This window comes from Jatropha curcas, chromosome 7 (genome assembly GCF_041381405.1).
Source record: "Jatropha curcas cultivar XTBG-Jc1 chromosome 7, XTBG_Jcur_1.0, whole genome shotgun sequence".
Classification (NCBI taxonomy): Eukaryota; Viridiplantae; Streptophyta; class Magnoliopsida; order Malpighiales; family Euphorbiaceae; genus Jatropha; species Jatropha curcas.
The window spans coordinates 25,224,193-25,239,148 of record NC_143157.1 but is presented as its reverse complement, the minus strand read 5'-3'; the positions used below and the strand labels follow the sequence as shown (position 1 = coordinate 25,239,148).

At 35.1% G+C, this 14,956-nt stretch overlaps 2 protein-coding genes and 1 long non-coding RNA gene across 3 annotated transcripts; 2 read left to right on the top strand and 1 right to left on the bottom strand.

Moving 5' to 3' along the window:
• Positions 1 to 218: 218 nt before the first annotated feature.
• On the top strand, positions 219 to 2,671 carry LOC105633078 (Concanavalin A-like lectin protein kinase family protein). Its single transcript, XM_012215603.4, has one exon. It carries the CDS (start codon positions 398 to 400, stop codon positions 2,387 to 2,389), a length of 1,992 nt encoding a protein of 663 aa, XP_012070993.1. The 5' UTR covers positions 219 to 397; the 3' UTR covers positions 2,390 to 2,671.
• Positions 2,672 to 5,159: 2,488 nt separating this feature from the next.
• LOC105633077 (ARF guanine-nucleotide exchange factor GNOM) lies at positions 5,160 to 11,866 on the top strand. The gene is made up of 3 exons (XM_012215602.4): positions 5,160 to 5,335; positions 6,130 to 6,957; positions 7,728 to 11,866. Exons 2-3 carry the CDS (start codon positions 6,223 to 6,225, stop codon positions 11,391 to 11,393), a joined length of 4,401 nt encoding a protein of 1,466 aa, XP_012070992.1. The 5' UTR covers positions 5,160 to 5,335; positions 6,130 to 6,222; the 3' UTR covers positions 11,394 to 11,866.
• Positions 11,867 to 12,379: 513 nt separating this feature from the next.
• LOC105633075 (uncharacterized) lies at positions 12,380 to 13,503 on the bottom strand. Its single transcript, XR_002284250.3, has 2 exons — positions 13,274 to 13,503; positions 12,380 to 13,159 (listed from the first exon to the last, which is right to left on the bottom strand). It is a non-coding gene; the product is annotated as an uncharacterized LOC105633075 (long non-coding RNA).
• Between the last annotated feature and the right edge of the window lie 1,453 nt (positions 13,504 to 14,956).

Here is a 14,956-nt window from a genome sequence, read left to right as displayed (position 1 = left end):
ACCTTGTCATTTGCCAATAATTGTAAGCATCTTAAAACGGTCAGTTTTGAAAATTGCACATTTTAGCTCATCCTGACCAAACTGAGACCCCACACCACAACCTGATCTCACTTGTCAATTTGACTCGGTCCATTGATGAACTCAAAACGCTGTCGTTTTAGAAGCACACAAAAGAACTGGTAACCGTTATATGCTTGCTCCATTTTTCAATCCCCCACTCCCTCTTGTCTTCAAACCGTTTAAACCCCATTTTCCCACCAACCCTTCTCTCTCTATCTTTCTCTCTCTCATGAATTCAATTCCAATCATTCTATTCTTTAGTCTTTTTCACCATTAGCGCTCTAAAAAGCTTAGCAGAAACAAACCCATTTGTTAAAGATCAAGATTTTCAATAACTATGCTTCCAAGAAAGCTTCTTGTTTTCTTGTTTCTCTTAGTTCTCTTCAATTCCAGAAACCCGTTTCTTGTATTAGCCAATTATAATACTGTGAGTTTTGATTTCTCTTCTTTAACTCTCCGGAATCTCACTCTTCTTGGCGATTCTTATCTCCGAAATGGCGCCGTTGGTCTCACACGCGATGTTACAGTCCCTTCTACAAGCTCAGGCACTGTAATCTACAACGACCCAATTTCATTCTTCGACCCAGAATCAAATAAAACTGCTTCTTTTTCAACAAAGTTCACTTTCTCCATTAATAATGTCAGTCCTGCTTCTTTTGGCGATGGGTTTACCTTTTTTCTTTCACAAGATAATCAAACTATTGGTAGTGCAGGTGGATTTCTAGGGCTTGTTAATTCTTCTCAATCGAGCAATAATAAGTTTGTGGCTATTGAATTTGACACTAGACTTGATCCCCATTTCAACGACCCAAATGATAACCATGTAGGTTTAGATGTTGATAATCTTGATTCAATCAAGACTGCTGATCCAAACTCGCAAGATATCGATTTAAAGAGTGGGAATTCAATCACTGCTTGGATCAATTACAAGAATGATTTGAAGGTTTTGAATGTTTTCTTGAGTTATTCGAATTCAAAACCCTCTAAGCCATTATTGGGTGTAGATATAGATCTCTTTGGGCATCTTAAAGAGGACATGTATGTGGGGTTTTCAGGTTCTACAGAAGGAAGCACTGAGCTTCATTTAATTGAGAGTTGGAGCTTTAAAACGTTTGGGTTTCTTCCTGTTAGGCCAAAATCACATCCTGATAATGTGTCTGATACTTCAGTGACAGTAGAAGCACCTACTGCTCCTTTTTTGAGGTCTACTGATAAGAGTCACAAAGGTCTTGGCTTGGGTCTTGGAATTGCTGGTCCAGCTTTCTTTTGTGCTTTCTTGGTGGTTTTTGGCTATATTTCTTTCAAGAAGTGGCAAAAGAGCAAGATTGTGAAGAGCTTAAAAGCAGAACTAGTGGCAGGGCCAAGAGAATATAGTTTTAAAGAGCTTAGTTCAGCCACAAAAGGTTTTCATTCGAGCAGAATGATAGGAAGAGGCTCATTTGGTAATGTGTATAAAGCTTACTTTCTCTCTTCTGGTAATGTTGCGGCAGTTAAAAGATCAAAGCATTCTCATGAAGGTAGAGCTGATTTTATTGCTGAATTATCTATTATTGCTTGTTTGAGGCACAAGAATTTGCTGCAACTACAAGGTTGGTGTGTTGAGAAGAATGAATTGCTGCTTGTTTATGAGTTTATGCCGTACGGAAGCCTTGATAAGATGTTATATCAGGAAGCTGAAAATGGTACAATTTTAACTTGGTCTCATAGGCAGAACATTGCTATTGGCTTGGCCTCTGCATTGACATATTTGCATCAAGAATGTGAGCAGCAAGTAATTCATAGAGACATAAAGACTAGTAATGTAATGCTGGATGGGAATTTCAATGCAAGGCTAGGTGATTTTGGGTTGGCAAGGATAATGGATCATGATAAGAGTCCTGTATCTACACTTACTGCTGGAACAATGGGGTATTTAGCTCCTGAATATCTTCACTATGGGAAAGCAACTGAGAAAACTGATGTTTTCAGTTATGGTGTAGTGATGCTTGAAGTGGCTTGTGGCAGGAGGCCAATTGAGAGAGAAGGAGATAGCCAAAAAATGGTGAATTTGGTTGACTGGGTTTGGGGGTTGTACAGTGAGGGAAAAATTATTGAAGCAGCTGATGAAAGGCTAAATGGCGAGTTCGAGGAAGAAGAAATGACTAGGCTGTTACTTGTGGGATTAAGCTGTGCTAACCCAGATAGCATGGCGAGACCTACAATGAGAAGAGTCTTGCAAATCCTTAATGGTGAGGCTGAGCCTATTATTGTTCCAAAGATGAAACCAACTCTCACTTTCTCTTCTTCCTTGCCTTTGAGTCTCGAAGATATTTTTTGTGATTGTGAATAGTTCAAGATTCCCCATCAACTTCCTGGAGCAGCTTTTTCAATTTTTCTCGTGCAACACTTGCTAATTGTTTGATTCTTTCAGTTTTTGTCTACTTTCTGATTGTAGCTTAGTTAGCTACACTGTATACAATGATTAGATAATGTTGGAGTTCAAAAGCCTTAGTTCAATACTGTTCTATTGAACTATGTGGTTACTACTGTATCCTGCAGACAAACCAGTTTCTGTTAACACTTCAAAATGTATTTGATCTTTGGAAATTATCAATTGACAAGTTTTCCACTATATCTTCTCTTCTTCTAGCTTATAATTTATATGTAAATTCACTTAGATACGTTTTGGCAATGTTGTAAACAAACTTCTGGTGATTCCCTGCATACTCTTGAAAAGTGGGTATGATTGTAACTTCAGATTCTTGCGTATGAACTGTGAAGGAGAAAGATGAAGAAGTTGGTAGCTATATATATAGTATACTTTATATGAAAGATGAAGAAGAAAGATGAACAGGGATATTTATATCAAATGGGGAGAGAAATTTTGATAGATTTTTTTCACGTCTAAGTCTCTTTTTTAAATATTGAGGTATAAAAAATAATTTTCTAAATTTTTATGGATTTTTTAAAGATTCCTGCTACCTTTTTAACAATGTGCATTATAATATTTAAAAGATATATGTGTAAATTATAGCATACTGCGTGTTCTTGTATTTTGAAAATTAATTTTTAACCTTATACCTTTTAATCTTTTAAAATTAATAATATTTTTTCTCATTTAATTTCATTTATTTTACAATCATAATTAATATTTTTTGAAAACGATTAATATGAATATGGATGTGTAAACTTGAATATCTAATAATATATATTAATAAGTATAAATAAAATAAAGAAATTCAATCTTAAAAAAAAAAAGAAATTCAAAAAAATCAGAACTATTATTATTATATATATTATGTTAAAAAATAATTGTAAAATTTTTTATTGTTATATTAATTTGATCTTTTTAAAATTACTATAAATTTTAATATTGTCCATTAATATTCTAAAATTTTTATAACATTTAATTATAAAATAATTGGATGAATAAGAATATTCATAGTAAAAAGGCTAATATTTAAAGTCAATTAGCAATCTTATCATTGAAAACAATGTAAATATTATCTATAACTTGCCTACTCCATTAAGAATTATAAGAATTAATATTTTATTATAACAATAAAAAATAATTATTTGAACTCATATTCAAGTTTCTCTTTACGTTTTATTAGTATGAATAAATAATTAATATTTATTTACAACAACTTCTACTAAGAGTAAGTTAATAACATATTATTTTATATACTATAAATTATATTATTTTTAATATTATAAATGTATTAAATTTACTATATATTAAGAATATTAATTGAGAAGTTTTCTTTGGAATTAGAATTTTATTGTGGAAAAGTTTTGTCCTACCATATTATTATATATGTTTGTGTTTAGCTCTAATTGCTTTTACGGATTAAAAATTTATTTATTTTGCTATCAAAAATATGTTCTTATTGGCTTAGTAATTATTTTATTTATAATTGCATATGCTACTTAATTATTATTTTTTAATAATGTTCAACATAATGATACTTGCAAAAAGAATAAATTAGTCACAATAATAGATTTTTAAAAAAATAATATTAGCTGATTTTAAGCTAAATATTATATTTTGTTATCCATTCACTTTTATATTTTATTTTAGAAAATAGTTAGTACCTTCTCTAACATTCAAAATCTAAATTAAAAAAATAAATAATCGTCGTGTTAGCTATTGGATTTAATTATTCTTAATACTGAATACTCAAAATATTGATAAAATAAATTTTAGCTAAGAATAATGTAAAATATTCACAATATCAATTGATGATTTCATTATAATATATCGATTTAGATTCACTTTGACTCTGCAATGACATATCCTAGCTGCTGCTAGCAATAGTTCTAGCCTGAATTTTACTAAATCTTATGAATTATATACTAAATTAAGGAAAATATTGCAAGGATTATGAATTTCATTGTTAATTTCACATTTGATCAACTATTTGACCAAATCCAACCTTAGATATAACTTCAAAAACCCTAGCTATTAACTCAAACAATCGCATAAAACTTAGAACTAACTGCGGAAAAATGATGAAATAACAAGAGGTCTATAAATACAAAAATTAAAATACAAGTAAGAATAACTGAGTAATATATAATGAAAAACATGTATATGCAAATAACAAAATTATTAAGACAATCAATTATTATATCAAATGAATTTACTATCAAAAAATTTGGAAAAGTAATAATAATTATTATAACTAAAATTATTTTTTTTTTAAATATTATTCTATAATATATAAAATGTAAAAAATAATAATTTACGAGTAAAAACAACGAGTATAAACACGTGCAACGCGCACGTTGTATAAGGAAAATAATAAATTAATCTTTGAATTATAATCATACTATGAGAATCTCTATCTTCAAACATAAATTATAAAATTTTTAAATTATAATTTTATTAATATTATTAGAGATTTATTATTAATTTAACTATAATTTAAAAACTAATTTTTAGTCAGTTGCCATTTAAAAGACCCTATTTGAAATGAAATAATAAGCTAGGGACTTCATATTAGCTTTTCAAAATAGAAGTCTCCATATATATATATATATATATATATATATATATATATATATAATTTGCTTTGAGAAACAAAGGTCACCGAATATTACAAAATTCTCCATTGGCATGAAGTTTGTTTTCATTTCGGTACATTGATTTCGTTCTGATATAATTTCTCTCTGTAGTGAATCACACACAGCAAAGTCCTCCTTGCTTTCCTCGCTTTCTTTCTTTCCCTGTCCGAGACACAGAGGGAGGGCAGTCTATTTGCGGATCTCACTCTCTCTCGATCCAGAGCAAGAGGTAAGCCTAATACCCATTGCTGTTGATCTACTCCATTTCTCTCTTTAACTCCAACCTAATCTACTTCAATCTTCGATTATTGGTTGCCTATGAACTCACACGATGTTTCATTTATCAATCTTATGATTCGTGCAATTTAGTGAAATCTTGATTTTGTTTTAGTTAAATCTCTTTATTGTGAAAATTGAATTGAATACATGCAAAATTTTGAATTTGCAATGGGTGCTTTTTTTTATTATTATTTAAAATTGTTTTCCATTTGATTAAATCATAAGGGTTATTTTATGTGTACCTTTTCTGCTAGATCTGATGTAGTCAGTCTCTCAGTTGAATGTGCAGTAATCTGTTTCTTGTGCATGTGTGGAATGTATGCAACTAATGCTTTATTTCAGTGAATTGTGATTGAAATTTTTATCAAGTCTAACATTAGATTAGATTATTAAAAGTAGGGGTTTATGAGAGCTAATGGTGATTTTAATTTTGCGCGTCATTTTGACTTGCTGAAAGAAAGAAGTGGAGAGTCAGAATCCTCCTTAACTAAAATTTTCAACTTTTTCCCTTTTTTTTTTTTTTTTTTTTTTTTTTTTTTTTTTTGAAAAAAGAAACATGTGAAGGACACAACGGGTGATGACATTTTCTGGTGCTTTTGGATAATTCAGGCCGCTTAAGCTTCAATTTTTATATGCATGCTCACGCACATGAAAGTGCAGTTTTAGGGCAGACCTATTTTAGCTTCAGTTTTGTTTCTTTCTTGATGGCTCATGAGCTTGAGTTTGCTGCTTGTCAATATGAAGGGTATGCATCGCCTGAGTTCTTCTGCCTCCTCTGTTTAGCAACTGCTAGATGCTGATAGAAATTGGGTTTAGTACAAGCAACATTATACTGATATGGGTCGCTTAAAGCTGCAATCAGGAATTAAAGCAATGGAGGAAGAATCTGTGGGATGTGACTCTTCCTATTCTAATAAAGCTACTTTAGCATGCATGATCAATGCAGAAGTAGGTGCTGTATTGGCAGTTATGAGGAGAAACGTAAGATGGGGAGGTCGTTATGTGTCTGGTGATGATCAATTGGACCACCCTTTGATTCAGTCTTTGAAGGCATTGCGGAAGCAAATTTTCTCATGTCAGCATCCATGGCATACCATCAATCCTGCTGTGTATCTCCAGCCATTTTTGGATGTAATTCGATCTGATGAAACTAGTGCCCCAATCACTGGAGTTGCATTGTCATCTGTTTACAAGATTTTAACTGTCGATGTGATTGATCAAAATACTGTAAATGTTAAAGATGCCATGCACTTGGTAGTTGATGCTGTGACAAGTTGCCGATTTGAAGTGACAGATCCTGCAACGGAAGAGGTGGTGCTAATGAAGATACTTCAGGTTCTTCTTGCTTGTATGAAAAGTAAAGCATCTGCCACACTGAGTAATCAGCATGTCTGTACCATAGTGAACACTTGTTTCCGTATAGTTCACCAAGCTGGAACTAAAGGTGAATTGTTACAGCGGATAGCTCGTCACACAATGCATGAACTTGTTAGATGCATTTTTTCCCTCCTGCCAGATGTTGACAACAAAGAATATGCAATGGTCAATGGAGTTAGTCCTACCAAACAGGAGGTATAATTGCACATTTCATTCTTGTTCACAACTGCAATTTCTCCTCTCCTTGTCCTTTAGTTAGTTTCTGAGATGTGATAGAAAAGTGCTGGAAGAAAAACTGGAAAAAAAAATTGAATTCTTTTCCTTTCAATGCATTTTAATGAATCATGGTTAAGGGTTTGGCTAAAGAAACCGAAATTGATGTCCATCAAGGGTATTGGTTTTGATGAAATTGATAGAAAAGAGATCCTTCTTATTCTTATTAATTACACATCAGAAAATGTGGTTCTTATTCCATTTTTCAGACTTGAAAAGTGATGAAAGATTATGGGAAAATTTTTAGTGGTTTTAATTCAAAGTCAATAGCTGATAAATCTTGGCTCATTGATTTTACTTTAACTGAAACTTTGAGGTTTACCTTAATGGTATTTTGGTTTGAGATTTACAGACTCTTCTCTTTTACCATTTCTTCGAGTATCAGTTAATCAATAAGGAATTATGGGAGGCTATTTTGAGTTCCAGGACTGGTATCTCATCATCAAGGCATATGCCAAAACTTGTCTAGCACTTTAGTACCTTGAAAATTTTCTCTAAATTTGCAAACGTAGCTAATGTCTTGAGGTTTATCACTTTGAATACGTCTGGTGGTATGTAGCTTAGAGATGATGTATTGGCCTTCTACATCTATAAGATTTGGATCGAACAGTGGTAATAATAAGTTTTTGTTTTGGACTTATCTGCATCATTTTTTTTATAACTTAGAATATGTGTAACCTTCTATCGTACAGATTCGTGGTCTAGATAATGATTACAGCTTCAGTAGCAAACAAATGGAAAATGGCAACAATGGCTCTGAATTTGATGGTCAAGCATCCTCTGTAAGTTTTGGTTCCAGTGCTTCCTCAGATCTGGTGGCAACTGTAATGGAGGAAAACACAATTGGAGTTCATAGTGGAAAAAATGCCCTTCCACATGATTTGCACCTCATGACACAGCCATATGGTCTCCCCTGCATGGTGGAGATATTTCACTTCTTGTGTTCTTTATTAAATGTTGTTGATCATATGGGAGTGGGTCCGAGGTCTAATACAATAGCTTTTGATGAAGATGTGCCTCTTTTTGCACTGGGCTTAATTAATTCAGCTATAGAATTGGGTGGGCCTTATATTCGTCATCATCCCAAGTTATTGAGTTTGATTCAAGATGAACTATTTTCTAACCTGATGCAGTTTGGCTTGTCAATGAGCCCACTTATTCTCTCAATGGTTTGTAGTATTGTTCTCAACCTGTATCACCATTTACGTGCTGAACTCAAATTGCAGCTTGAGGCTTTCTTCTCTTGTGTGATTTTAAGACTTGCACAGAGCAGATATGGTGCTTCATACCAGCAGCAGGAGGTTGCAATGGAGGCTCTTGTAGACTTCTGCAGGCAGAAAACATTTATGGTGGAGATGTATGCTAACTTAGACTGTGACATAACATGCGGTAATGTGTTTGAAGACCTAGCTAATTTGTTGTCAAAGAGTGCATTTCCAGTGAACTGCCCTTTGTCTGCAATGCACATTCTTGCACTGGATGGTCTCATTGCTGTTATTCAAGGGATGGCTGAAGGGATAGACAATGGATCGGTTGGTTCAGAACAGGCTCCATTGAACCTTGAGGAGTATACACCCTTCTGGATGGAAAAGTGTGACAACTATAGTGATCCTACTCATTGGGTTCCCTTTGTCCTCCAGAGAAAGCATATCAAGAGGAGATTGATGATTGGAGCTGATCACTTCAACCGTGATCCAAAGGAAGGCCTGAAATTTCTCCAGGGAACGCATCTCTTACCTAACAAACTTCACCCCCAAAGTGTGGCCTGCTTTTTCAGATACACTGCTGGGTTAGATAAGAATGTTATTGGAGATTTCCTGGGAAATCATGATGAGTTTTGCGTTCAGGTTCTTCATGAATTTGCCAGGACTTTTGATTTCCAAGGTATGAATCTGGATGATGCTCTGCGGTTGTTCTTGGAAACTTTTAGGCTGCCTGGAGAATCTCAAAAAATACAAAGGGTACTTGAGGCCTTTTCTGAGCGATACTATGAGCAATCACCACAGATCCTAGCTAACAAGGATGCTGCTCTTTTATTATCATATTCTCTTATAATGCTCAACACAGATCAGCATAATGTACAGGTGAAAAAGAAGATGACAGAAGAGGATTTTGTACGAAATAATAGGCGCATCAATGGAGGCAATGACTTACCTCGGGAATTCTTGTCTGAACTGTATCATTCAATATGCAAGAATGAGATCCGCACTACTCCAGAACAAGGAGCTGGCTTCCCTGTAATGACTTCGAGTCGTTGGATTAGTCTGATACACAACTCCAAGAAAACTTCTCCGTTCATTGTATATGATTCAAAGGCATACCTTGACCGAGATATGTTTGCTATAATGTCAGGTCCCGCAATTGCTGCTATTTCGGTTGTGTTTGATCATGCAGAACACGAAGATATTTACCAGACATGCATTGATGGATTCTTAGCCGTTGCAAAAATTTCTGCATGTCATCATTTCGAACATGTACTGGATGATCTAGTTGTGTCTCTATGTAAGTTCACAACCCTCTTGGATCCATCATATCCAGAGGAACATGTGCTTGCCTTTGGTGATGACACTAAAGCCAGGATGGCAACTGTGGCTCTTTTCACCATTGCAAATAGATATGGTGATTATATTCGTACAGGTTGGAGAAATATTATGGAGTGCATTTTGCGGTTGCACAAGCTTGGTCTTCTTCCAGCATGTGTGGCCAGTGATGTGGCTGATGAATCAGAAACTTCTGCTGACCCTGGACATGGGAAACCTATTACAAATCCTTTGCCTTCAGCTCATATGCAATCCACGGGAGCTCCCAAGAAATCTTCTGGCTTGATGGGCCGGTTTAGTCAGCTCCTATCTCTTGAAACTGAGGAGCCAATATCTCAACCCACTGAGGAAGAACTTGCTGCTCAGCGACGCACCCTTGAAACTATCCAAAAATGTCATGTTGATAGCATATTTGCTGAAAGTAAATTCTTGCAGGCTGAATCCTTAGAACAGCTTGCACAAGCACTCATCTGGGCAGCAGGTGGGTCTCAGAGAGGGAACAGCTTTCCTGAGGATGAAGATACTGCAGTTTTCTGCCTGGAGTTGCTGATTGCAATTACTCTTAACAACCGGGACAGGATTGTGCGGCTGTGGCAGAGTGTTTATGAGCATATAGCTAATATTGTTCAGTCCACTGTAATGCCTTGTGCCTTGGTAGAGAAGGCTGTGTTTGGACTCCTTCGAATTTGTCAACGATTGCTTCCTTACAAAGAGAACCTGGCCGATGAACTTTTAAGGTCGCTGCAACTTGTTTTGAAACTAGATGCTCGTGTTGCTGATGCTTATTGTGAACAAATTACAGTGGAAGTTAGTCGCCTCGTAAAAGCAAATGCTACACATATCAGATCTCTAATGGGGTGGCGTACAATTACGTCCTTACTTTCCATTACAGCTCGTCACCCTGAAGCTTCTGAACCTGGATTTGATGCATTGTCGTTCATTATGAGTGACGGAGTCCACTTGTTACCGGCCAATTATGTCCTCTGGGTGGATGCAGCAAGGCAGTTTGCAGAGTCTCGTGTGGCAGAGGCAGCAAGGTCTGTGCATGCACTAGATCTTATGACAGGCTCCGTTGATTGTTTAGTTCGGTGGTCTCACGAGGCTAAGGAGTCATTGGGGGAGGAGGAAGCTGCAAAGTTGTCTCAGGATATTGGGGAAATGTGGTTGAGGCTTGTGCAGGGATTAAGAAAAGTTTGTTTGGATCAGAGAGAAGAAGTTAGAAACCACGCACTTCTATCATTGCAAAAGTGCTTGACAGTAGTGGATGGGATCAATCTCCCACCTGGTTTGTGGTTGCAGTGTTTTGATCTGGTAATCTTTACATTGCTTGATGACTTGCTTGAAAATGCTCAGGGACACACCCACAAGGGGTACAGAAACATGGACGGCACACTAATCATTGCTGTAAAGCTCCTCTCAAAAGTGTTTTTACGGTTACTCCATGACCTTTCACAATTAACAACTTTCTCTAAGTTATGGCTGGAAGTTCTCAGCCGAATGGAAAAATATCTAAAGGTTAAAGTAAGAGGGAGGAAGAGTGAGAAGCTTCATGAAGCTGTGCCTGAGCTTCTTAAGAACACCTTGCTTGTAATGAAGACCAGTGGAGTGCTTGTACAAAGTAGTGCCTCAGGTGGAGATAGCTTGTGGGAACTAACGTGGCAGCATGTGAATAAAATTGCACCATCTTTGCAATCTGAGGTGTTCCCTGATCAAGAATTGGAGAAGTTGCAGCCTAAGAATGCTGAATCGGGTGGAGGTATTATGTCTGATGAAACAGGTTCTGTTCCTCCAAATGTATCAGTGGCTTCTGGCGGTTGACATGAGCGCAGTGTTTCATACTATCCTGCATTAGTTTGTTGTTACATGTAGCTATGAGCACAATATTTGCAAGCACTGAGGCGGTACATTTTCATGAACGAACACCAAAAATTAACTGGACTATTGGTACATGCCGTCGGACGCAAATTGCACAGAAGAAAGGAGCCAAAATTGTGAACGTTGTTTTAAGAGAAGTAAAAAAAGGTTTGATTTTTCCTACTAATGCTCATCTCTGCTTTCATGAAACCTGGCCAGAGTTTGTTGTCATTACCAAATTGCGGATTTCCTGAAGATACATATGCAAATGAGTGATTCAACTGTGTAGGAAGATTTTGGAGATGTGAATTTGTACTTTGGAGACGTGATTCAACATGTGATTTTGTATTTTGACGATTTTGAAGAGAACAATTTGTCTCATATATACTGTGTAGGAAATTTTAGCCTATATAATGAAGAGTTCAATTTTTTCTGAAGACTAATGAATGGACCTATGATATGGCAAAGCCAGATTATTATTGGGCCTGGAAAATTTTGTTTTGGTGATGCAAATTTTTTGTTGACTGTATTTGATTGAAAAGAGTAATGCACAAGATACTAACCATTGTATAGACAATCAATATTTATAATGGATTTAGCTCTTGTTGATAAAAATGTTATTGCAATTATTACAGCTTGTCTTGTGCCTCTCATCTTCATACCCATAAGGACATTCTGCTTCTAATTATTTTGATATTTTCCCTTTTAGGTCCTTGATTAAGATTCCTTTTAATTTTATTCTCCTGGTGAAAATTTTCTTTGTAATAAATATTCAGCTTCAATATCAATATCCCTTTTTTACAGAATCCATGTGATATAAGCAAAAAAAATGTGCAAAAATATAAATTAAACAAAGCTTGAGGATGACAGCACAGCGACTGAAATGGTCAGGAAACTGTAGTGTTTGCACCAAAAGGTTAAAACAATGAAATATTAAGGAAACAGTAGTGTTGGCACAAAGTGGTGAAAACAATCATTTTGATTCTCAGATTCAAAAGGACAAAAAAAGAACAAAAAAAAAAAAGAAAAGTAAAAAAAACAGTCATTTTCATGTCAAAGTCAGCCTCCCAAACTGCTAAATTCTCTGCAAATGCAATTTTCTCTGAGTACTCCATTTCCAAATTTTGCTAATACTTGTGTTTGCCTTTTTATGACCCATATTAATGGACTCTGATACTTCGACTTCATGGTACTGACTCTGTCCAGTGCTCCTCCTTCCTTTCCAAGCCTTCCAACTCCACTTGCTGCTTGTACTGGGTTACTAGTTTCAGTATTCAATTAATATTGCTTTCAATTTCATGGCCACCATAAACAACGGTAAGGTAGAAAAGTTAATAATAAAAATTGAATGTACTTGTAGGAAGTGGATAAAAATTTTATAAATAATGAAAATAAAAGAAATAAAATCATAATAAAGTGCAGTAGCAATATGCAATATGTGTATATATAATAGGAAAAACAAATAATCCACCTTACAGTAGTATTGTATATGGAGAGAATGAGAAAGGTAGAAGAAAGAAATGGAGGAATATGAATGTGATCATGGTGGTGACAGAAGAGGAGAGAGCACACTCCCTGCAAAACCAAAGACTTTGTTTAGCTAATGCTGGGTTGTGCTCTCTCTCTTCTGTCAACATTTCTTTTTCCCTTTTCTCTTTTCTTTGCTCTCTTCTTCCTCTTTAGCCAATACAATCACTTTTCCTGGAAAATATGTCCAAAGCGCACTTTTCCTGGAAAATGTAATTAAGATGGTCATGGTCATTTCTTACTCATCATTTCACGTATGCATGTGCCAATATAAACAAAATATTGTTTTGTAACAGGAAAAATACAATACTGCTTACCCATATATGCTTATACATTGCTGTGGATCAATTCAAGATTATAATTCAAGATTGATCCAATATTCTATTTTTCGCTCAGCATATGTTTTAAAAGAAGAAAACACAGTCAAAACACTGAAACTATGAAAAAAAATAAAGAACAGAAAGAAAATAAAATCTGAAGATTCAAAAGAAAATCAAGATAGGTAGAAAGGAAAAGAGAGAGAGACGTAGAAGCTAACAACTCTATCCCAACCTAACCGATGAGCAAAATCCAGAAGTCCCCGTTGGCCCTTTTATAGGGGCTTGATTACCGGCTAATACCAGTAAGATATGGTAGTGACTGGCAAATGAGGGTGGAAGTGGTCCTCAAGATTAAGTTGGATTTAACAATGGCTATGTTATATATAAGTTGGCAGTGTTCACACAAATAGAGATTGCCTTTCCTTTTGAATTTGCAATTTGAAAAATCTTCACTGTCATAATTGTTAAATGGTAACAAGCAGAAGAATTATCTTAAAATATTTGCATTTACTTTGACTAAATAAGGTAATAAAAGAAATCGTACAAGCAACCTCATAAATGTGGGACTAAATACAGATAGGATAGTGACCGGCTATAGCAGGTGGATCCGAGAATAGGTCTTACTCTCCACCTGACTCTGACCATGCACGTGACCGTAGGTTGCATAAAGCGAGGGATGTGGCTTCTTCATTCCCGAGTTGGCGAATACTGGTAGCAGTAAACGTGGCAAGCAGATAAGGGAACTTCTGTTCTGTGGTCCCAATGGCTCAAACCCATTCAACTCTGATACAAAAGGCCGGGTCTGGATTTCAAGAGGCCCATATGCAAAAAGCTCAAGTTTTCCCAACTTCAAAGCTCGGTATTTATCGTTCACGTTGTCGGGCTTATTTCAGTACTAAAGTTTGAATGTATAAACGGTAATCGACTTGTCTAAACACGGTTTACTGTTCGATACAGCGACAAATTAATGAAAAATAAATTTTTAATAAAATAAAAGAATTTTTTATCATTTATTAAGAAAAAAAATAAAATTAGAAAATTTTTTAAAAACCGCTATTTTCACTATTTTGATCCATAAAAGAAGCCATATATTAAGTGTATGCGAATCTAATCATATATGAACATCAATTAATAAAAGAATCATTAATGTTGAAAAAGAATACATGGGTGGATATCATAGGATCCAATTTATTCTTGTAGCAAACATATTCTTTCAACAACAAATTTTATTTGGAAAAATTAATAGAACTCAACCAACATCTAATAATAAAGTTTTATGCATTTCCTGTGGCAAGAATTCACGTGAGCTTCAACTTGATTCTCATCTGTAATGTCAAATTAAAAAATAACCATTAGATTTAGAACAACCCTATATATTAAAATAGTATCCGCAAGAAAGAAATTAAGAAGAAAGCAATCAAGGAACATATAGCAATTAACAAGAAGAAACAGAGTGAAGTTTAGAGATACCATAGTTGAAGCTGAAGAGCATGGAATGAGCACAAGCGACTGTACAGTTATATTCAGATTCCGAGATTTCAATTTTGTATCCTATTTTGCAAATCTGTATGCATATCAGTCTGGAAAAGAAATTTCTCTTTTCCATATATTTCAAAGCACACTGAGTGGGACAATTCAACGGCGCCGGAGGAGTTTCAGGAGCAGGAAGTCCTGGAACGG